This window comes from Cyrtonyx montezumae, unplaced genomic scaffold (genome assembly GCF_038088225.1).
Source record: "Cyrtonyx montezumae isolate F1298 unplaced genomic scaffold, pur_monq_1.0 scaffold_16, whole genome shotgun sequence".
NCBI lineage: Eukaryota > Metazoa > Chordata > Aves > Galliformes > Odontophoridae > Cyrtonyx > Cyrtonyx montezumae.
In genome coordinates, this window is record NW_027071892.1 from 4,114,142 (window position 1) to 4,139,616 (window position 25,475).

The 25,475-nt window shown below is 37.9% G+C and overlaps 1 protein-coding gene across 13 annotated transcripts in view; it reads right to left on the reverse strand.

Annotated features, from left to right (window-relative positions):
• Window positions 1-25,475, reverse strand: part of RBFOX1 (RNA binding fox-1 homolog 1) — a 719,068-nt gene that overhangs the window by 595,842 nt on the left and 97,751 nt on the right. For 12 of the 13 annotated variants that reach the window (XM_065732354.1, XM_065732377.1, XM_065732372.1 and 9 more), the window contains exon 2: window positions 16,014-16,076. The exons of the other annotated variant lie outside the window; for it this stretch is intronic. In XM_065732354.1, the coding sequence (XP_065588426.1) occupies window positions 16,014-16,076 (63 nt within the window). The remainder of the gene's footprint in view (window positions 1-16,013; window positions 16,077-25,475) is intronic. 13 annotated transcript variants of the gene reach the window in all.

The following is a 25,475-nucleotide window of genomic DNA, read 5'->3' on the forward strand; positions in this document are numbered from 1 at the left end:
CAATTAAGCATATCAGGGTGCACTCATGATATAAAAGCTAGGTAAGACAAGTTAAGTTTGCAAATGAACAGTTGGTATTATCTACCTGGCTGCCTCCCTGCCAAATAGAATAACGTGTCAGGATGGCAGGTTGGAGGCAGACTCATGCCCTGTTCTCAGGGAAAGGCTTCTGGCATCTACAACAAGAGTGATGTCAGATTCTCACAGAGCTTCTTAAAGAAAACTTCTCATTTCATGGCCTGTGAACATGACTCTTGCTGTGTTTTTTAGACCCGTGCTGTCACGGGCTAGCCAGTGCAAATATACTGCTGTCTTCAGAAAATATAATTGAGTTGATGTCAGTTTTGACCACCAATGTCTGAGCCCTTGTCTGGCTGCAGATTTCAAGGTCTTTATGGGTGGTGGTAGATAAGAATGTTGGAATGGGGAGAGGACAGAGAATGCACCAGCTCTTTTCTGATTTTCATAGTGCTGTGCTGAGATGAAAATACGACTTATGCAGAGGTGCCCAGTGAGCAGGGCTGCCCTTTCAGGGCTGGTCCTGTGTCTGCATGTTGGTGATAGTGGTCCGACAGCTGTCAACTGCAAGGGAGCAAGTTGAGGCAATCAAAATTTAAAGTTTACACCTCATCTTCAGTCCAATTTGCTGACTGATATAATCAACCCTGAAAAGCAAATTTTCATATTCATAAATATTCCAGGATTCTATTACCAAGAGCTCTATTTAAACTCTAGCAGGAGAAAATATTAGGGAACTGGATGTGACTGCAAGCATTCAATTATTAGCAAGGATACCATTTTGATTTGGATCAATCACAGGCCATAGAAATTAATATACGTGTTGTTTTAGTAAATTGGATGTGTCAGAAACCATACTTTAATAAAGAACATGATGACAATTATGTTCATACTGAAACAAACATAAGATAGTGGGAAAAATAACTGACCTTCTATCCTGAGGAAGCTCAGGTTATAAGTGGTTAAGTTAAACACAGACATCCATATTCAAGCCATTAATGCGTGATTAAAATAAATCAGTTATTTTTAACATCAAACCAGATAAATCATGTAATTATAGATAACGCATAGCACTGTAAGATCATAAACCATCTAGAATGGGGAAGAAAGAGTGAATGAGACAAATTCTGTTTTTCATGCACATCAACATGGATGAACAATATTGCCACTTGTTCCTTCAGCCTCAGTGTATTCAAGACCTCAGATTGCGCAGAAAATTCTGCTACATCCTTACACCAGAACAGCACCTGTTCCCACAGTTCTGAGTGGAGATGGGAATCTGGTGAAACCAGTATTACAGAAACATAATCCACTTTGGTACAGAAAGCCTCCACTAACGAGAACCAAGGAGCACGAACATAGCATGCTTCTTGCAGTTCTTTGTGCTGCGTGAGAAAGAAAAAGATATAAGGCAAAGCACTCTCTGTGTCTCTTACACATAAAAATACTAATAGCTCAACCCTCACCATGGTGCCTAGGCTCCTACAGTTTTATCATTAAGGATTTTGGTCAGACAACTGTGGTGGCAATTATCACATAAATTTACCGAGAGACAAGAAAACTAGAATGTAAGACAAAATCTCACCTCCAGCAACGAAATATAGGACTTTATTTTCCAGTAATGCTTTCAGACCTGACAGCAACGATGAACCAACTTTTTTTTTTTCTGGAACAGTGCTTAGGCTATAGGAAGAGAGCCTGTTCGTCAGTGCCATTTACCCCCCAGTATTCAGCTTTTATCTGCTGGCCTGTCACAATAAAACAATTCTGAAGATGTATTTCAAGATACAGGTGATTAGCACAGCAAGGAAAGCAGCAGAGTGAGAATTCTTTTTCAGATAAGTGTTGCTTGCAAGCAGCATAGGTAGAAGGGAAAGCTAAGGAAAAATAATCGGGTTGGTTACAATAGACTACAGCACTCAATGTTTGATTTCTGTTCTGTTGGTTTTTCTTTTTTTAATAAGACTATTTCATTTTAATAGAGTTCCAATCCCACTCATTGTATTTGTTGTCTTATTTGTAAGATATTTTGTTCCCATTTCAATTCATTTTCAAGGTGATTGAATCAAAATCCGTAACAAAAGGGCAAGAATAAACTTCATATTGCATGTTGCTGACCCTTCCAACATTTAATTATTTAGAATGTTGCAAGGTCACAACAAGAAGAGCAGAATCTGCTGTTAGAAATGAAGGGCTGTAACTATTAGCTAATGTAATTACGTCACCTACCACCCTCAGTAAAATAACACTCTACTTTTATCTTCTTGAAACTACTCAGGTACTCAATGACTTAGATAAGAAGTTTCAGATTTTAAAAACTGAGTTAAATGAATGCTGGACATTAGCCTACAATATTTCCATTCTTGCATTGTTAAATGTTTTTTTTTTTCCTTTCTGTCTCTGTATTCTTTATCAAAATAGAAAAATTCTTTTTAGAATCAGTACATTTTAGATGGCATGTATTAAATTCAGTTCCATTTTTACCTTAAATTTCATAGAATAGAATCACAGAACAGCTTCCACAGCTCTAAGGAGCTGGAAGGGAGCCTTAAATGTCATCTAGTCCAACTCCCCTGCAATGCACAGGAACAGCTAGGTCAGGTTGCCCAGGGCCTGACCCAGCCTCACCTTGAAAGCCTCCAGGGATGGAGCATCCACCACATCACCAGGCAACCTGTTCCAGTGCTTCCTCATCCTCAATGGAAAAGACTTTATCCTTAAATCCAATTTAAATCTACCTCTATAAGCTTGAAGCCGTTTCCCCTTGTTCTATCACCACAGACCTTGCTACAGACCCACTTTATAAGTTTTCATCATAAACCTGAAACCTATTTTTAAGCTAAAGCTTCTCATCTCTTTCCTTTCATGGTAGTTTTTGTCAACCTCAACATCTGACAAGTAGCTAATGTACATAAGAAACCAAAGAAATACAAAGCATACCCATGAAAAAGAGAAAACACTCTCAGAATTGGAAGTTTCAGTTGGTTCTAAATGCACACTGACACCTTCACAATTCTTTGGCAATCAGTCATTTTTTCCCCAGGCATTGCAAAAGAATCCCATTATACACGTATCTTCTAAGACGCAGATATGTTTTAAGAGAAAGTAATTAAAACCTGAAGACCGTGATTTTATGAATCCTAAACAGTACGTTCTGAATGTTGGAGGGGAATACAATACAAGCAAGATTGGTTATTCCAATGCATTCATAAATATATGTATTCTTTAATTAAGTGTATCATTTCAAAAGGATGTCTTTTTCTGAAATTGTTAGAAAAGTGCTATAAAAATGAGGAAATAAATGTATATCTAACTACATTCACTTTCAGAGAAGGAAATAGAGAGTTCTTTTACAGTAGCCTAAAAGCCCAAGAATTCACTTCTTACTTTCTAATGTACAGTCTTTTTTTTCCCGTAACATCACCAATTTTCACTACAACCATGATTCCTCCTGAACTCCTCTGTCCTCAGCAGGATTTGTTCATTTGTATTACTGAAAATAGCACTATTTTTTGAAATTCTTCCTTAGAAGCACTGGAAAGTAACTGCTTAATCCATGTCCTCAGTGAACAGAGGTAGAGGTCTATCACAGTAAGAGTGGAGGATACAGGACTCCTGGGTAGACACAAATTCTTACCCTCAGAGCTTTTTCAGAACAGCAGCTACAAATCACCTGAAGTTGGTGAAATACAAGTATGCATCTAAGATCACATTATGAATTTTTCTAAGGTTGCTTCCTATTCTTTCACTTTCTCATCCCAATCTCACTGAATATACTGGGAGGGGAGAAGTCCTTGGGAGATATTTTTCACAGCTCCTCTATATGAAGAAGTTCACCTACTAACCCCTCAGAAGAACCAGAAAAAAATAAGACAAATCATAAAAATTATGGCAAAGGAAAAAGTAGAAAGCTCTGGCGAAATTATTATTTTTGTCTGAGTAAATGTTCTCTCCTAAATCCTTCCCACCTAGTCAAGGGAAACACTGCAGAATGCCAGCTGAGAAAAAATAAAACCGCGATAGAATAAATACTACTGAGTAACAGTGGAGCTCACTCTTGAAATCTGAACATGCACACAACCTCCCAGTGGCTGAGGATGTCTTATCTGTTCTCTTCATGGCTGATAGGTGAGGTTCAGGCACAGCACTAAGCCACACCACTGGCACTCCTATGCAATGCACTCCAAGCAGATTTCACTGCATCTGGGGGAATTCAGCACACTGCTCTCCCTGGAACTTGAGAGGAACCAGCTACTCAGCTTTCTTTAATTTCTTTAAAAACTCACCATGTTTTAAGCATTTTTTTATATTATTTTTTAATTTTAGTCATTTTTGGAATGAATTATATGATATTTCTCCCCCAGCCACCCCAGTCCAGGGGAATAGCAAGGGACTCCCAGATGATTTACTCTTCGTATTGCAGTCTGCAGCAGTCATTCCAGAAAGCACTATTTTCTGGGGCCTAACTAACATCTTTAGATGGTGTCTACCAGTTCATATCCTCATAAATTCATAAAATGTTTTTCAACAGTAGAATAGTTGAGTTGCTTGAAAGGTGAAAATTGTTTGTAAAAGGCTCGTTGTGTATTTGACATGACACCAGCCAAAAATCTGAAGCTGTATCTTAGAGCAGAGTTCTCAGAAAAAATTGATGTATTTTACCCTGGAGTACTTCTATCATTGGTTTGATATATTTGCTTAAGCATTTTATAAAAACTCTTAGTTCAGTAAATGCTGCACAATCAAATACTGTGCTTCTGAATTATGCAAAATTTCATTATGCATATTGTAAATAAAGTCTATGAAACATTAATCAACTTTTAAAAGGTTTCAGAAGAACTCTATGCAACATTTTCTGTTTAGTCTACTTGCAGAATTATGAGTGTCATTTGTGAGGATAGAGGTTAAAACGTTTAAGAAATGAAACTTAGTACAATGGGAGCAAGGCTCATGCAGCTACATGAACCGAATCTGTGTCTCAGTTACCTTTTAAGCAAAAGCATAAGCAACATAAAAGCCATTAGAATGAGAAACTAAGTACAAGCCACCACATATATTTCAGTATACATCATACTATAAAACTGGTAACAGTAGCTGTGAGAAAGTGCAGCACTCATTAGCTTCTGCATCTATTACCAACCATTTTAATTCTTCCTAAGCAGCCACTGCAACAGAAATTCACACGTTAATGGTTCAACTCCAGGTTTATGTGGAGAACAACAAAGAGAAGCTCCTGTTCCAAAGATACATCACCAAATGGGTTGCTCGAGCCCCAGCCACGTGGCAAATCACTGCTCCTCTGCAAATCTCCTGGCTGTGGTGGGAAGCAGGGGAGCTGGCGGCTGGACACGGCTGGATTACTTACTTTCATTAAAAGGAAATAAATGTTAACCTGTGTTTGTTTGCAAACCACATTAGTGAACGTGTCCTTCTGCATGATACTTATGTTTCCCTTCGAAATATTTCAGCCTATTGCAGAATATCTGCATGTATTTACTAATGATCAAAGCTCAATGTTTATCACAGCCCAAATAAGTTTAGTGTAACTCAGATACATTTCTGACTGGTTGCACAGCATCTCAGAGTGCCTGCCTAGGTTTCTTCTTCTGATTCGTAGGCTTATACTTTCTGAGGGCAAACTGTGACTACGGTAGAACCTCCATTTTTGTTTCCTTGCTTTGGTAAACCTTTGATGCAAGGGACTCAACCGTATCTCTTATTTAAATGACCTCTCATTATACAATTCCTTAGAGTAGAAACAAGGTGAAAATATTTTATAAAATCCTGCTGATCTTGAAAGTCATATAATCCATAATGAAATGGAGAAGTCAGTTTATTGTGAACTGTGAAATGATAGATATTGACAGCAAATTCAATTCTACCAAAAACTTTCCCTTGTCATGTAATGCCTGATTTCCCACTGGCAAAACCTCTCTAGTAGTTTTACATTGATACCATTAATAAAACTCACAACACCTGAATCTCCTGTATTTTTAAGGCTAATGGAAAGAAAAACAAAGCATGAAGATGGCTTTCTGCTTACACCTATGAGAGGATGCCTATGGCCTTAGTTTTCTCTGACAAGCTCAATTGCAGAAGCATCTACCTCCATCTACAGTGACAGAAATACATTTCAAATATATCTTCTACGTTATCACATTTTTCTATATTCATCTGAGTATTCTGACTACAAAAACGAAATTATTTTAATTAAGGGATTAATCAGTTGACATTCAAAATAGCTGTTATTCATCTACAGTTGACAAGTGTCTTTCAGGAAGTTAATTTAATTTCCTTCCCCCAACCCCCCCCCACATCAGAAAAGGTTATTTTACCTTATGGGAACATATTTCTAGCCCCAGAATGCTCCACTAAAAGCCAGCATGCCAGCCAAATTGCTGAGAGCTGGCTACTGCTAAGCTCCAGCCAGCCCAGCTGTAGATAATTTTAGCCATCACAGATGCAGCAATAACCACTGGCAAACTTGATATATCAAAGGCTCTGAGTTCACTACAGACAGATGTTCTGGCAAAGCAGCTGAGTTAAAAGTTTCCCATAAACAATATCACCATTATCTGCTCAGGGACTAGCTGTTTGCCCTAAAATATACTGATAATGGTGATAAATGGTATCTTGGTATCTCACGTATTTTTCTTCCAATAAGTGTTCGATATTACTTTTCACTCCTGTGTGCCTTTTCCTTGTCATTCAGCCTCAAGTACCTGGACAGTTACTTGCTAGCCTCAGTTTTTATTTGTGCTGAAAATAGCCGTTACATTTCATCAGATTTAAGTAATAACTCAACTAATGACAAAGTTCACTTCTGCCACATCAGAGGTAACACTGACACTGTAAAGTATGCTTACATAGGAATCGTGAAGGTCTGTACAAAATCAAAGCTCATTACGAAGCTGCATTCAAATTCAGTAATAATAATGATGCAGTCACCTTGATTTTACTTGCTTTTTTCTCCTTAATCTTCATGGTGATTCTTTTTTCTCTCATATTTAGGATTTACTTCACATTTACTTGGAGAAAAAAAAAAGCCAACAAAGCTTCCTCATGGATAAAACATGATTCCTCGTGTATTTTGTTGAACTCAGTAATGCTGATGCTAAAAAGCAAAGTAGGGTAGCATTTATCGTATTATTAAAAGATACCAGTATATGTCCCTGATCTTACTATATTAATGATATCCACCACAGAGTGTCAGCCTCCTCCATTTTACAGCACGCTGGTAATGTTACAATAACAATCAGCAGTTGCCAGCAGGTGGAGGGAAGGGATTCTTCTCCTTCACTCAGTACTGGTGAGGCTGCACCTGGTTCAGGGCCCAGTGCTGAGGTTCTCAGTACAAAAGAGATGTGATGTACTGGACAAGAGTCCAATGCAAGGCCACGAAGATGCTGAGGGGGCTGGAGCATCTCTCCTATGAGGAGAGGCTGAGAGCTGGGGCTGTCCAGCTGGAGAAAAGGAGGTTGAGGGGGATCTCATCTATGTCCATAAGTATCCAGAGGGAGGGTGCAAAGAAGATGAAGCCAGGCTTTTGTCAGCAGTGCCCAGTGCCAGGACCAGAGGCAGTGGGCACAAACTAGAACACAGGAGGCTCCCTCTGAACATCAGCAAACAACAGAATTAAAAGATCATTAAAAACACACATTCAATTAATCTGAAGCATTTTCTGAAGATAAATTTGAATGTTTTTGCCAAACTTAGAGATGTAACTGAACTCATGAAACTATACTCAGTTTGCAGGAATGAAAAGCTAGAACTACAAAAATCCACAATAATTATATATTTTCTGTTCAAGACAAGTGAACTGCTGACATAAAAAAAATCACTTCCCTTGAAAACATTACCATATATCAGGACTACCTCATAAAACAGTTGTCTTACAACATAATTAGGAGTTACTGATAGCAAATACAGATATTTTGTTAATGTTAATTAAGAAAAAATAAAAGATGGGGTACTTTAGTATGAAACCTGAGTGAAATTGCATCCCAACCTATTCTACACTGAGATAAGGTTTGCCTTACAGTCAAGGCTCTGGTAAACATACATGTGATCAATTCTGACCTGAAGTAGAGCTAAGATATCTCTTAGCAAAAGAAAAGTAAAAATCAAAGGAATTCAATCAAACGTAGATGTGCAGTGTATAGTCTATGACTCAGAACGCAGTCACACTGCAAGCAACTAGCTCCAGTCACTGCACCGAGTTTGCAAGGCCTCAGGTCTGCGCATCGTCAGGCTGGCTTGATAGGAACTTCCCATCAGAGTCCTGAATTTTTGCTTTTGCCTGATTTAGCTGTAACAGCCACCGTCCTCATAGCCAGGAGCTGTGCACAATTCAGCTCATGGCTGGTTATTTGTGCGGTGCAGGCCTTCGTGCGTAAAGGTAGCAAGGACCAGGCACGGGGTGAGGGAGATGGTGGTGCTGGGGATTGCAAGGTTTCCAACAGCTCAGCCACGTGCAGGTAAAGAAATGCAGACACAATGAAACCACAGACAAAGCCTGCAAGTGTAGATACAACACTGAAACCATATACCGTTTATTTAATCCCACCTCGATTCTTCAAAACAACAGAATATAGAGACCTCTTTCTCTGAACCACAACCTGGAAGAACCTCTATTTCTAATGAATGGACTGAGATTAATTTGTATGCTTTGTGAATACACACATCATCACTATACATAGCTCAGGTATACAGATAGTTTGCTCACATGCCATTGTTGATTGTATCAGTCTGGCAGATAAAGCACCGCAAGGATAGGAAAACACATCTTGAAATGTTTTGGATTCTCAGGAATTCTGAATGAGAAAGGAACCTATACAAACTTGCTCATACAGTTATCCTCTTGCTCTTCTTCCTCATCTGCACAGCTTGGCTCAGAGCACAGGCCCCACAATCCTACAGCTTTTCATACTGCCAGTCAGAGCGTGTGAAGTTTTTTCTGCACTCAGACCCTAACTGCTGCACCTGTGCTAGCAGAATACACTTACAAGTGCCTCTCACACAACAGCCAGCAGCTCTGGATGCAAACAAGTGCTCTGCTACAGACAGGCTTCAGCTCAACAAAAGAAATCTGTTTTTTCATAGCATGTCTTGTTCTCTCAAGAGGGACTCAGGGCCACTGGAGAAAACAAATATTTCCTTGTAGAATGTTTCATTTTCATATGCCAATCACACACACACACTGAGAAACTGTACAGAAGATAATTTCTCATTTTGAGTTTTACTATTATTCTGCTATTTATGAGAGTAAGAGCATTAAAGCTGCTTTTTATACCGGATCAAAAGCGATATAGCAGACATAACTCACAGATGTCCCTACTACATTTTGGTTTCCTTGCCCTTTTAACAGATATTCCTTTGGAATAAAATGATAGAGAAAATCTCAGTGCTGAAGACATAACATGAGCAGTAATACATCACTTAATGACATTCAAAGACCACCTTAGTTGAGCAATTTGACTTGGGACATTTGATGGAATAGCAACAAGAAAAAAAAGGCAACCATGTCTGACGCATACCTGTAAAATCTATAAGGAACTGACAACTTTTTTAAATCAACAAAATCTCAAATGTTTCCTGTTTTAATAAGATAATAGCATCAGGCTCATTCTTAGTTGAACTTTAGCAGTCCATTACAAGAAATATTAAGAACAAAACTGAAGTATTTCAAAGTGAATGTCAGGGTTCAAATTGGACACTTTCAAGCATAGTTCATAAAGAAGGCAACCCAAATTTAAGGACTGTAGCATTTGTTTCAAGATTAGAAGACCATGTTTTTGCAAGGCACTCACTGTACGTTATACAATCATTCTTTATTTTTGGTATCTAAAATGCCTAGTGGCAAAGCTATATAGAATAGCAATACGCAGCAGGAAAAATTCATCTCATCACTGCCAGATCTTTTCTTTGTGTCTGGGATCCTTGTCTTATGAGTCACTTCATTATTATATCAATATTCACATCAATAACAATTTCAGCCCATCACTTTTCTCTCATTTCACTCAGGTGTCACCTTTTCCAAGATAAAGAGCTTGAGCTAATGTCTTCCCTAGATAGAAGCTATTCGATACCTCCAATACCTTCAATACGCTCCTTCCACCTCTCTGCACTACACCATTTTTGGCACACAGGGTAACCAGAGCTGCTTACACTGAGCACGTGTAAGACCAACACCAATTCCATCAGACACAGTCCTTTATTTTCTGTACTGAAGGCCTTTCTTGAAAATTACTGAATATTTAATTTGCTCTTTCTGACAGCTGTCAAGCACTGAAACACTGCTTCTGAGAACTCCACCTGATGTTTCCAGGGAAGAAACAGGGTCCATCTAGTCCAGACAGGTCAGACTAGATGATCTCTAGATGTCCCTTCCAACCCCTACACAATTCTGTGATTCCTGAGCAATAATAGTCATACATTTCCTCCTCGAGTATCAATTCCCATTTACTAGGAAATTCCAAAAGTGGATTTCATTCTGTCCCTTAATCCTTCAGCACTTTCCCAATCAGCCTCAGTTCTGTCTGTCTTAAATAATCCTGTCTCATCAGAAATTTTATCGTTCTATCTCCTGTAGGCTTGCTTTTCTTGATAGCTATGTGTTGGACTAATAGTGGCCGAGCTGCTAACAACCTTGTGAAGAAAACAAACCTTACTGCCTGTACGATAAGAATTGGGGAGCCAAAGCACCTGGAAGCCACATGTCACACTAAAATTTTCTTTTGAGTTCCAAGGACCCTGAGTGACAAAGTAATTGATTCGTACTTCAATATCCTAACCTGGCTTATACAAAAGACAGAAAACCACCTTCAATTATTTTGGCTCTGAAACTTTTATTAGTTGTAGACTGTTCAGATCTAAAAATCAATACCACACAACAACTTGGTCTTGATAAAAGCATAATTTGAGAAGAATTTAAGATCAATCTTTTCTCGGGGTTTTATTTTACTGGGTCATTTAGTTGTGCAAAATATCCCTCAAGATAAGGAAAAAAAATCCCACCTTTTTTTCTTTTTTCCAGAAGTGCTCATACTTTTTTTATTTCCTTGGGGGTGTAGATGGAGCAAGGACAGTCACAGTGCAGAATGAAGAAGAAAAGCAGTGGCTTCATGGTGTATTGGATCTGGCTGGCATAGAATTAATTTTTTTCAATGTAACCCATATGGTGCTCTGTTTTGGATTTGTGACTAAAACTGTGCTAGCACCACACCAGCGTTACTGCTGTTGTCAGCCCATTGCTGAGCAGTGGTTTTGTGTTGCTGTTTCTGTTCGCTTGCTTTTTTTTCCACTCTGCCTTCCCAGCAAGTAGGCTGGGGGTGGCAGGGGACACCGCCAGGATAGCTGATTTGAACAGAACAAAGGATCTTCTCTGCAATAAATGCTCAGAGAAAGGAGGAGAAACAGGGTAAGTCCTCATCTGTGATGTGTCTCCCCCTCAAGTAACTGCTATGTGAAATGAAGCAGCAATTAAGCATTTCACAAATAGCACTTGACACATGCATTCTTATCCCAAACTTTAGGTGGATGAAATGTGCACGACAACAACTAGAACCGATCAAATGTAAAAATACATATGAATATTCTTTATAAAGAATTTTTATAAATAATAAAATATTGTATTCTTTAGTGTAATGCAACAGAAGACTTCGGTGGAAGATGCCAAGATCCAAAGACTGCTTTTTTATCTAGAAGAGTTGGGTTGTCTAAGGTATTACACTTTTGAGAGTTTCTTGTTCAATACTTCTTTTAACAATGAATGCATCAGTGCAGGCCAGGGGATGAGCTGCTGTAGAGGAGCTCTGCAGAGAGGGACCTGGATGTCCTGGTGGATGACAGGTCGGCCATGAACCAGCAGTGTGCCCTGATGGCCAAGAAGGCCAATGGGATCCAGAGGTACAAAAAAAAAGAACATGGCCAGCAGATCAAGAGAGGTGGTCCTCCTCCTCTACTCTGCCCTGGCAAGGCTTCACCTGGAGTACTGTATCCAGTTCTGGGCTCCTCAGTTCAAGAAAGACAGGGATCTCTTGGAGAGAGTCCAGCAGAGGGCCACACAAAGATGATAAAGAGCGCGGAGCACCTCTTTTATGAGGAAAGGCTGAAAGACCTGGGTCTGTTCATCATGGAAAAAAGACTCAGAGGGGATCTGATCAATGCTTATGGATATCTAAGGTGTAGGAGGCAGAGGCAAAGGCTGGACTCCTTTCAGGGGTGTGTTGCAATAGGGCAAGGAGAAATGGCCACAGACTAATGAATAGGAATTTCTGCACCAACATGCATAATACCCTCTTCACAGTGAGGGTGGCAGAGCACTGGCACAGCTGCACAGAGAGGTGGTGGAGTCTCCTTCTCTGGAGATGTTCAAGACCCAGCTGGATGCCTGCCTGTGCAACCTGGACTAGGGAGCTGCTTTGGCAGGGAGTTGTACACTATCTCTAGAGGTCCCTTCAAAGCCTCTACAATTCTGTGAAGGATAATATTTTCCCTCCTTTATGTAGGAAGATCAAGACTTAAGTGAAATGAGCAGCACATCCGCCTGTTAAGTGAAAAGTAGACAGTTCATATTTTTGTTTGTAGCTGGCACAAACAAAGCAAAAAGTTTGTCCCTTGAAATATTTTGTTATCGTTTCGTTAATGACTCTCAGGTAGAAATCCCTCAATCATAATCAACTCACCAGATCCCCCTGTGGTATTCTGTGTTGTTCATTTTGCAATTTTAAAAGGTGTGTTTAATGAGGGGGGAAACAGGGGATCTATTTTCATTGTAATAATATCTTTGAGTATTTATCCATTAATTATTTTTACATGATAACAAGTCAAAGTGAAACACAGCTTTATAATGACAGACAAACACTTGAAATGTCTTTCTTTTAATGACTGTAGTTTTTTCCAAGAAGGCAACTTGGTACTAACAGTGATGGAGAGATGAGACTGGGGATACTTGCAACCCCTATGAGGGTTTAAAATGTGGACCACAATGGAAGATCTTCCAAAGGATATGCCTGCTAGATTAACATGGAGTACCACCTTTATTTCATCCTATTACCTTAAAAAAAATTACAGCCAAGGAAAAATGCCAGTAATAAAACTGGATCACCTAACTACAGTACATTTACCAACAGCAACTACGTGCAATGAAAAGATTTTAAAACCTGATTGAGACAGCAAGTATACAAAATTCTCTGAAAAAGCATGGATAAAACCCATCTCGCACAACGAGGATAATACATTTTCTTCTGAAATGCCTTCACAGAACTTACATTGAAATACCTAAGACAGCTTTCTTGTCGTATAACATGGCTTTATATAAGTGTAGGGGAGGGCTACACACAGCAATTCATTCATTCAATTTCTAAACAAGTCAGACAACACAAAAAAAATGCAGAATAACTGCCACTTAGCTGTCCAGCCTCCTGAACTGGGATGCCACTTGATCTTCCATTTCACAAACAGATATACATTATGTACATATACTGTTTCCTGTATTTCACTTTATGCAGGCTCTGGACAGCCAGAGCATCGAGATCACAGCATGTGTTATTGTCTACTTCCACTCTCCACAGTATTCCTTGGACAACAGAACAGGAGAAACATTCCAGTTAAGGAACTGAATGAGAACACTGCTGATCAAAGCTTTATGTTCATTTCTACTAAAAATTTCTATCCAGTCACAATTTGTGCCTGGTTCCCCACTGTAAATCTGGAATAATTCGCTTCTGTGTCTCACATTTATTTTCAGTTTCTGTGATTGCTTTACTGGTTTGCTGAATACAGCACAACTTTGCTTGCCCTTTTCTTTGGGTACTGCAGCCACTATTACTCAATTAATAACAGTTCAAATGCCAAATAAATCCACAGGCTATTTATTAGAATCAAAGTGCTACATTACAAAACTAAAAAAATTACATACAAAACCCCGAATTTTTCTATAATTGTACTGTAAAGATTATACTTATCTGGACGTGTTTATTAAAATGAAAACACTGCAATATAGCCAAAGCCAGAAACTATTCTTTAACTATACTGAACACGCTGAATGCCAAATTTACTGTGATTATTGAACAGTTTCTTTCTTTCTTTGTGGAATGCTACGTAATGAAACAAATCTCAATCTTAACAAACCCATGTTGGATTCTTCCTGCTATTTTTAAATGTGCTAAATAAGAGGACGGTACAAACCATTCCAGAATCAGTAATGTACTACATGTGTACACCATGTCACGGGTGAGCAGGGCGCAACGCCCAGCCATATGGTGCACTTAAGAGCCAACTCATCTACATCGCCTGTTACCAGGCAACATGCTGGACTTCAGTCTCAGCCTGGTAAGAAAAAACATGACCTCCTAGCCCCAGAAGTTGATTGATATTCATTGTGCTGGTTAGGTTATGATCACAAGGGAAAATAATAAAATCAATTACGCACATGGAGATTTGGAGGCATTAGACCTTCCCAAAATTCCAGATGAGTATTTTCTTCTTCTTTCTTGCCATATATCCCAAATCTCTGATTTATCTTATTGAAAGAAAATGAACATCTCCTCCTTCAAATACATTTCTAGACAGTGAAGCTGTAAACTCACAGTTAAATTAATTCCAGCTTCCTAAAAACATGCCAGTTAATTATCCTGGGGACCACTGCCTCCCACAGGTTGGAAAACCCAACCTCATTCTTACACTCTTTATTACCATTTTTTCTAACAAAAGCTGTCAGCTGAGTCAAATTCTGCTAAGAATTGTAAGGTTCTTCAGTAATAGAAAGCAGCATTCATGTCAGAGGAAAAGCATAAGGCAACAAGCATGCTGAGCACTACAGAATTGTTTCAAATCTGCCTTCAAGATGAACAAACCATCTTCTTGTTTTTATCCTGTGAGCCAGGCAGTTTTCTTGAAATAATAAAATTCTGTATCAAAGACATCAAGAGGTAGATTGTGGATGGTACAGGAGAATGACTATAAGACACCTGTTATTCCTAACAAGGACTGCACGTCAGATTCTTTCACTGACACAAAACTGTTTGTTGGGGCAGAATTCAAGTACTAACATTAATGTATTTGTATGAGAAAAGTGAGCCTACTCTATTTTGTCAGTACACACGTGAAACTTGTTTACTACACACAGAACAAAGTCTAATCTCAAGCATATTCCTTTTGTTCAGTGAGCCCTATACAGAACTGAATGTTGCCACGTATGTGTAACTGCTACTGCTGTGCCACAGGATAAGCAATGCCTACTACTCAGCACAAAGACTGAGCCCTGCATTTCATTTTCTAAGATGAGGATTGTTTTGTGAAGTACCAGACACTTATCAGGAATCATACACTTTGATTAGTTTTTCTGTTACTTTTGCAACTATTATTGAATTGTGTATAAGACTGCATCCTGATAAAAAGTGCTTAATCAAAACGGTTTCCAAGTACAGATTAAAATGCTTTGCAGAAAAAAAAATGAATTCCAAGTATGAAACAGCAACAAATAGTCTGTTTGCATCTAATTTAACATAGTTTTCAGTAAGGAAAAAAGTGAAAAATGAACTAACACAACCACCACATCACATGTTCTAGAAATTTATGAGCTTGAACAACCCAGCATAATGAATTATTCGTAGCTGTTCTAAGGGGAAGACTGTTTGAACCAACTAATAAATATACAAAATTTCTTTCTGACAGAATCAGTCAAAAGTAAAATAAACATAGCAACATAACCCCAAGATGCAAAAGGGAAGTGAAAGGGATAAACAGTTTATTTTAACCTACACACTGAAACAGGGAAGATGTTCTGTTGCAAGCCGCAAACAAGCTGTTATTCATTGAAGAGTAAAAGACAATTGACCTTGCAAGAACAGCCTATGTGTCTTGAGGTCCAGCATCAGCAAGGCACGTTGCGAAGGCCAACATATTACCTTATACATTATAACAGCAAAACAGACATTTCAATCACATTCCCAGGAAAAAAAAGGAAACAGCACAAAAATCAGTGTACTTACAGAAAGAAGGTTCCGATCATGAAAACAATAGGCACCACTTGCATGGGGCTTCTGTGTAGTTTCCTAAGCAAAGAAAAATGAATTCTTACTATGCAAGGTAGATTCAAAGGAGATAATATTTTTTCCTTCCAAACACTGAAAGCCCAAGTTAAGCTTTAAGATTCAAAACATTACAATTAAAAATATAAGGAAAAACTGCGTTGAGGAGCACTTTCACAAGAAATCTATCATACATTATTAGGAAATAATAGCATTTTTACTTTGGTACAAAAAAAAAGAGCAAAATTCTATCATTTATAAATCCCTATAAATATTTTATTACTTATTAAGTAATAGATGGTAAATAAAAAAGGCAGAGGAAACTAACCAGACACTTTTCAGTTTATTTTTAGTCTGCATTCTGTACTTGCATCAGGAACTTACTGAATGCAATTTGTTGTGATTCAAAATTGTTCACAGTACAGGTTTTTGTTTCAATAGGAATACACAACTACCATGTATTTTTCAATTGTAAACTTCAGGCAATTTTGCAAAAGAATAATTATCATAAAATATATAAACAGAGGGGAACATTCTAGATGTATTATACACACACATATCTGTGAATAAAAGTAGGATAACATTCCATCCCATGCTATTTTTTCTGTTTGTTTAAATCGATGAGCAGCTGGTAACATCTAATATTTTACTGAATTATTCAGTGAAGTTCAGCAGTTACAGTAAGCTCAAGCAGATTTTTCATAACAAATTCACTCTAAATGTATTTTTCATCTCCCTGCGCATGTGGTATTGTACAGTCCCTCATACAAATAGGAGACTGTCATGGTTTTATGATATGAGATAGAAATACTGTACGTATTTTGGATCTTCAAAGAAAACACACACCAAAGTCCATTACTAAAACAGCAGATACATTTTATAATATTCATCCACTTTTATGCAACTCCAACCAGTAAACACATTGAATGTTTTTCTCACAAAATGTGTTGTTCTCTACACATAATTAAATTAAATATACATACATCTGAATCAAAATTCAGTAGTGATTATCCCTAACGTAGTTGAGGAAGAACAAAACCACAACCATCAAGATACATGTTCTATGATATCTGCTAGTTACTAGTACTTGCTAGTTATTCATATATTACAAAGCATATTTTATTTATCCAATCTGACAACAGCTAAACATCAACTACTATTCGTCAGTCATATTCACATGATTCTACTGAGCAGTCTTCAGCACAAGTAAATACAGTTAGAAAATACTAATAATTTTGTGAGAAAACCTGCACTTTGACAATGTCATGTTCACAAGACCCAAGATAACCTAGCTGAACATCACAGATGTTGATGTTATACTTTGGACCGACATTAGATATGTGTATAAGACCATCCACACAAGTAAAAGGAAACTTGTGTGGTTTTATAATGCTAATAAATTTTGCTTTCAACAACTGTCAGCTTAGAAAAACAAGATGTAGGTTCTTGCTTTGTATCCATATGGAACATGGTACCATAGCATTTGTCAACAGGAGAAGAAACATTCTGCTCAACAGGATCAAGTCTTTTATTTTCTGAAAATGTAAATAAAAGGAAGACTTGAGTCACTTAGAAGAAATCTTCCCAAGCAACTATGAAGAAGCCTGGCTAAGAAGCTTTAATATCCCCTTAAAAACGGAAGATTTGGGTTTTCAGGTGAAAGTTTCAGGTGCATAAATGTATGGAGAATACATATCTTGGCACCCTCAGGGCAGTCAGACCAGCAGATTCTTCTGCAGGGTCACTGCCAGGCCACGCAGGTTTATGAAGTTACTGTTCCTGGCATTCCAGGAGCATCCCAGCCATTACAATGCTTTTCCTTATAAGAAGCTCCCTTAAGTATCTCATCTGTGCATACATATGTATCTACACACATACATATATAAGGGCTCATGGCAGTAAGAAAATTATTAATACCTACACACAGTTTCTAAGTTCGATTTACAGTTTCACAACTTTATCGAAAAGCCTATGTATAAATTATTCTAATCTGACACCTTTAATTCTGCTCTAAAATCCCAGTGAACAATGATATCTGTTGCTTTAAGTTAAAAGTGATTCCCTTTAGATAGCAGCAAAATACAACAAGGAGCGAGCCTTGCCATCATTAGACTTCTAACCACATTACTTCTATTTTGAGGCTTTTTTGTTCAGTATCAGTTTAATTTCCTGTCAGCCTTACAAGAGATTGCTAATGTTTGGGCTGTAGGATATGCTCTGATTAAAAATAATCTTCCCAATTACTGCCTGGCATGAGTCTACTGCCACATGCACTCTGCCACTGGCTTCTGAATTTCTGTCAGCAGTAATTGTATCTGTAGCTCCTAACTGTAAATGAAAACCCAGGGGGCATATTTGGGTTCCAGTTTCCTTTGCCTCGCCATATCTTTTAATTTTCACTGTCTGTCAAAAGGAGATGTTCGTCTGCACTAAAAGGAAATCCTCAGAACAGGTTAAAAATAAAAAGTAAGTGAAATGGAGAAAAAAAAAGGCAACTGGAATATGACAAACAGTATTTTATACCAGCATACTCCACATAGATGGAGAATGTCGCATTTTTTAGCCACAGAAGTGGTAAATAAACGATGTATTGAGCATTTCTTCCAGTCTCAATTCCTATGGGACTTTGGACCCACGTTTTCATCTCACCTCAGTCCCAGTTAACTGTTACTGCTCCCAGATTTGGCTCATGGCCTTTCCTAAGGTTGTCAGTACTCCACTTCAAGGGCCTGGTTCTGCCCTCCCCACTGAGGCCCAACAGACCCACAGCCCATGGGGAAACCCCACAGGTTGCATGGCGTGCCCTCAGCTCCAGCTTCCCTTCAGGAACAGCCATGTGGCCCCAGAACTTCTGTATTTGAGACAACACTGTTTAACGTAGCAGTAAGAGTCCAGTGCAATCACAATCACCAGCCTCATGTTAATTTATATTATGATTACCACTGATGCACATTTCCTCTTAGGGGGTGTTGCTGTTTAGAGAGCTATGATGGAAGGGTGACCAAGAGACGGTGTGCCCTGTGTCAGGATCCCAAAGGAAAAGTGTTTGGGGCTAAATGAAGCACTGAGCACAGACTGGACTCTGAAGTAGGTAGAGAAGAAACTTGAGGATGTAACAACAAAAGTGAAGCACCGTTTAGAAGGAAAAGGTACAACCAAGTACTTAAGAAGTACAGTCTGTTGTTTTACTTGTATAAGATCTTGAACAGCTCCTCAAAGGTCCTTTAAAAAGCATCTCTAAACTTCTGATGCTCAGAAAGCTCCCTAACATGCAGGAGCACACAGCTCTGGAAAAATCACTTCCTAGCTAATTTCCCGTGCAGAAAGCATCAGAATTTCCTCTATCAATATAAGGATCATGCCTACTTACTTAAGAAATAACAGTTTTAAAACTTTCCTTTAGAATTTCTGGTTTTCTCCCTCATTCTTAAGCATGAAGAAGCTGTTCTACCAAAGCTTTTGAGCAGAAAGAACAGTCCCATGAACATCAGTAAGATTAATCACATATTTCCACACAATAACATATATGCCTGTTAGATTAGAAGATTACCACAAATTCAAGTGAAGAGGACATACAATGAAATAATGTGAAAAAAGCTGAACTGTTATCAACTGTAACTGTAGAGAAGTTCTCCTATAGATTGCAATGGTGAGCTTTCAGTGCTGAACACCATGATGCTGACAAAGACTACGAAGTTGGAACATTATACTTAGAGAATGGGGCTTTTACATCTCTCATTTTGAAACTAATAGTTCTCCTATTTGTCACAGAGAAAGAAATGAATCATAGCTGTACAAAGCAACGTAGCTTTGAAAGAAATCTCAAATGTAGAGAAAACAATGTTAAATTTGCTTACTTTTTTTCTTTTTAAAAGACAATTTTGACACTGCATTTTCAGTGTTAATGAACATCATCTGAAATTAATGACCAGAACAAGGGAAAGTAGGAAAAAAGGAAAACTAATGCAGTTTATCCAATAGCTTTGCAAATATGAGATGGTTGCTCTCACTCATTATAGCTGAAAGAACTCAGCTGTAGGATGCATCTGAACTGAGAAAATGTAACAGCAGAGCAGCTAGCAGCTCTAAAAGCAAAACTGTACTTAAAGGGCACTTTCCTCTGACCAAATCATAATTCCTGTGGACAGAAATCTAACATGAATAGACACTCCATGTTTTCTGATCTAAAGAATGTTTACACACCATGGAAATGCAAGTATCCTTTTACAACCTGCGTGGAGAGGGTACAGAACGTGGTGGTTGACAGCTATCAGTCTTCAGGAAAAGCAGTTCACATAAGGTTATCAGGTCTTGAAAGGGTGTAGCCCTCTCATCTGATGCCACAAGCCACGTTGGGTCTCAGTTTTCCGGGGCTTTTCTCGCTAAAGAGCAGGTGTTATGTGGTCCCTAGTTCCTAACTAACAGCAGCAGTCTTCCCTAGTAGAAGCAATATTATTTTAGCTACACATACCACGTAACGTCACACTTAAGTACTAAAATCTGGTGGTTATGAAGCTGTCACAGAGTGCTCACTAGAACAAGTAAAGCAGCAGCAAAGGACAAATGCTGCTCACTCTTATGAAGAATGAAGATTCAGCTATCACATTCTGATACAGCATTTAATGTTAATCTCACTGACCCAGAATTATTTTTGATAGCTCATTTTCATTCTGTTAACCACTATGCCATAAATTGGATGAACGTAACTCTGTAATTTCAACTGGGGAAGCAAACATCCGTATGGCCTTACAGGCAGCTTATTTTTAAGAAGAGCTAACATACTTTTTCTCTTAGTACTGCAGAAGTATTTAGTCACGTATACATACAGGAAAAAAAAGCAAAAGCATTTATGTCTGCTCATAGAAAGTATATAGAATTGGGCTACCCTCAGCTCTTCATTAAAATCATCATCTTTTAAAATACTTCAGAGTACAGGTGAAGTTATATCTGGAAGCCGAATGGGACTCTGCTGTCAGGAAACTTAACACTTAAGTTGTATTTCTCTTTCCAGAGTAAGCACTAGCTTAGGCTGTTTTTCATGGGAAGAAGAAGGGACAAGCACAAATATAAATTACAAAACCTAGAGCACAGGCACACAGAAAACCTATCTGCAGAACCAATTGTCCCAGGTTTGCTATTTGTAAGCAAGAAAATATTATTTTTTTTTCTTTTTAATCTACAGTTCTTTCTATTTGCACCACATCCATTGAGAAAAAGCATCGGATTTGTAAGCATTGCAGCTTTTCATCGGCATTTCTGAATAACCAGCTGCAGGCCACCTTTTTCTTTATCTGTAACCTTCCACAGTGTACTGAGAAAATCATGAACTGCAAGTAAGGGTCCCCTTCTCAATCACTTCTGGCATCAGGAGCTTCACACCAGTAAGCTGACACATGTGAAATAAGACCACTTATCAAAGAAGAGGGAGGTCAAAGGCTCCTAAGGTTGGAACAGGAACCTGCTGGTTGCTGCAAATCTCTCACCAGCGCATTTGAGCCTGACACTTAATATTCAAACTGAATTGCAAGCGATGTACTCAAGGATAAAGCTCAGTAATAATAAAGATTCATGGTCTGACAGGCTCAGCATACAAATTCTCAGCACAGAGCCCATTTTGAATACTTTTTTTTTTTTAATCTAAAGAGAGTTCAGGAATATTATTTTTTTAAACAAAACATCAGTACTTCCCATCTAGTTCAAGAAACAATGAAATGAGAAAATAAAATTTCAGTCTGTATTTAGATTCTGGTAAAGGAGCATGACTTAAAACCAACATTTTTTGTGACAGTATAGATTCACTATATGAAATCTTTATCTTGCTAATTAGACCACAGGGATGCATCAAGTAACGTATACACGCTGATTTCAGAGCTTTTTCACAGTCTTTTCAGCCAGAAATCCACTGCTTTAAACCAGAAAAAAAATGCCCAAGTTTCAGATCTATGGCGTGTACCCAGCACGCCATTTGTGAAAGTCAAAGTCCCAGGAAAGGTTCTAAAACCTTGCAGCACACCACTCAGACATCGCAGCTACGGTCCAACCAGACATCAACTCACTAATACTGGATCACGAACAAGTGGCAGTTGGTAACATCCTTCAACAAACTCCAGGTTATTTTCTGCCCATTGTACAGAACAAGCTTCTGGCTTCTAGGTGGAACATTAGCTTCCTTTTAATTTCTCACCTCTCAGTCTCAACCATTGCTTGTTTTGTTCAACATTGCTTAGTTCAGTCAAAAAATGCATTGTATCTATTACAGTGAGAGTGTAATGTCATGACACATTTGTTTTTCCCTTTCCATGCTTATTTTGCACTACAAGTAGCCTGGCAACTTGTCTCCCCCCCTCCTTTTTTTTTTTTTTTTTTTTTTAATACACGTCAGTATTTATGTATGTAGGATGCAGGTTAAAATTAAAGAAATCATAATTAAATGCTTAATAGTTTTAACACTGAAAATATTGTTACCAAACATCAGCTCCATTTAGAATCCTTTGCTTATTTTGTATTTATTCTTGAACATTTGCATTTCTATCACTAAATTTACCTCTTTCTTTTAAAAGCACATGGCATCCAGCTTGACTACATCTCACTAAAGCACCTTGTTAGTCATACTTTGATTCATTTCACTTCATCGCCTTTCATATTTAAATTACCTTATTTCTTCTCCTATTCCTCATATTACTTTTGAAAATGACAAGTCTCACTTTGTGCAGTGATTCTTTATAATTCAACCTCGCATCACTTCCAGCATTAACACTATCATTTTGTGTGTATTTGCAAGTTATCCTGCCAAACTGCTGACCAAAACAATCCAAAATTTGCATTTAATCTCACCTGTTTCATTTGCATACCTTACACACAGTCAGCTAGCACCACAACAAATGAAACTGTTTTTTCACATAAATGAAACAATAGCTTCCCTAATGCCTAAATGAAATCCTATTCATCACAGATTTCTTGATTGAGTCTTAGGGAAAAAAAAACCCTCTCCTCCATTGCCAAGCAACAGATCGATGTTTCTTTTTAGCTAGTACAGAGATAAGTGCTGTAGCATGAGCTCAAATTGAGAATGAAGTTGCTAAAACAATTCTGAAAGTGCATGCTTGTCAAAATTCCTCTCGACTTTGATTCAAAACAAGAGCACATGAACAACTCTTATTGCTATTTTAATGCACTGCCTGGTATTATTATCTTTCAGAAGACAGAATCTTCTCCAGACTAATTTATACTCCGATTAGGTGTACTGCTGTTCTGTGACTTCTGCACCGAAGCAGAATTAACCCAGTGGTGCTGAGAATGTGTCTTTGCACCAGCTACTGGACCTCTCCTAAAGGAACTGAGGAGAAGGACCAGTAGCTGAAATAATTCCTTCTGTGAACAATATTTTCATGTATTCTGCTTCAGCGCTCTCTCATTTACATCAATCTGGAAGTTCTTCAAGGCTTTGGCATACAGAAGGTATATGTGCCTCTGCTTTAAAAGTCCAATGAATGAAGATTAGTAGGCAACAGATACAAGGAGCAACTAGTATTTGCCAGTTTCATGGGGAAAAAAAACTGAGTACCATCATCTGAAGATTTAACACTGGTGCATTTTACTAATAGCAACATTTACAGAGAGTAAGAAAAATTGTTCAAAAAAACTTTGGGCTTAAACAGAATCGTACTAAGTCAAATTAAAAATGGGCCAAGATGATGTGATGGAGACCAATCACCTTGAAAGCATCAGATACAGGTTGCTGGATAACTACTGATCTAAGGGAAACATACCAACTTCCATATTCAGTCTTTTTTTTCATCTTGTGAAGATTTTGGAGACTCTGGATTTATTTGTTGTGTTTTGTGTTCTTTTGGGTTTTGTTGATTTGCTTTTAAAGAAAATCATGGGCCACTAAACACAAAGCATGAGTATTTCCTTTTTTCTAAAAACTAAAGCACAACAGTTTGCAGTTTTACAAGCATAAGCATGAACAAATGATTCAAATCTCAAGTCCACTAAGTATTCTTCAAAAAGAGAAAAAAAGAAAACAACTTTTACAGAATTGATGTCTGTGCTGTTTGAATATCAAAGCTCTTCTGGGTGTCACTTAGACCTGCCCATCATAATTCACATACTACTGAATAATTCAACATGTTACACTAAGTTATTTCAGCAATTTTCTTGAAGTGAACATTTATTACAGACCTTAGGATGAATCCATATAATTAATATTATGATGTACTTTACCTCTCTCACTGTTTGCTCTTGTCATATTAAGTTGGTATTAAATAAACAACACTCTCAGACAACTAGTTGTCCCACTTCTCAAGAAGATGCTTCAACTTATATAATTACTTCACTTGATTTACTGTTGCATCCTTACTCAAGTTACATATTCTGTTAACATGCCATAAAAGTAATTAGCTGTTTTGTGGTAGGAAGCATTTTTACTGCAAAGGCAATGTATTGCTTATGCTTCCTTGGAATAAAAATATTCTTTTCATAGTGTGACAGCAGCATACTTCATCTTTTCACATTTTATGTGGCACACTGAAGCAAAACAGAAATGATGTGCTATTATTCAAGCATAAGAAAAATAGTAGCACTGCATGAACAAGTGTCAGAGATGAATAAAGGCATATGAAATGATATGAAAACAGCAGCTGAAATATGCCCTCATTTTTCAAAGATGAGTTCAGAAGGCCTGCACCCAAGTGATTATAAGCTTTACATTAAGATGACAAGATTGTGATGCAATTTTGAAATGAAAATGAGCAATACTGAAGAAAAGTTGATCTGAGATTTTTTTGTTGTTCTGCTACAAGTGAAGGGTTAAAAAAACCCAGCATCTTTCTGAGTACATATCTTTGGTTAGAAACAGACTTGGCTAGAAACAAAAAGAAAGAAAATGGTAGTATTTCTCAAAGAAACTTCATTTCTACTGATTACAGAACAGTATACTGATGGTATCTAAGTTTCGCATGTCTACTCTCCAGACTCAGAAGAGGTGACAAGTACACCAACAGAGACACAAAAAGCAAAAATAAATCATTCTGAGAACAGAGAGAAAATTAACTATGTGCTGCTTTCCCAGAATAACTTTTATTCACGAAGAGCACTAATTACTGTTTCACAAAGGCACCTCTGTTAACATTCCAAATAAAATCATTTGGACATGTTGTACCTCAACCTCTCTGCTTCTACATGTTGTCTTCAGTACCCACTGCTCACCCCTTCCAATGCTCCACGTGATAATTAGGATCGTATTTTTCTTCCTTGTTTCCTATTTTTCCAGTTTTTTCTTCTCATCGTACCTACAAAACTTCTGCATCAGCAATGACAATTTCCCGTCAGTCTGTTTGTTTCTGCTGAGACAAGATGTCATCAAATTTGCAAACAAAATAAAAGTCTCAAAAACGGTCATGCCAGATGGCCTGATGGGGA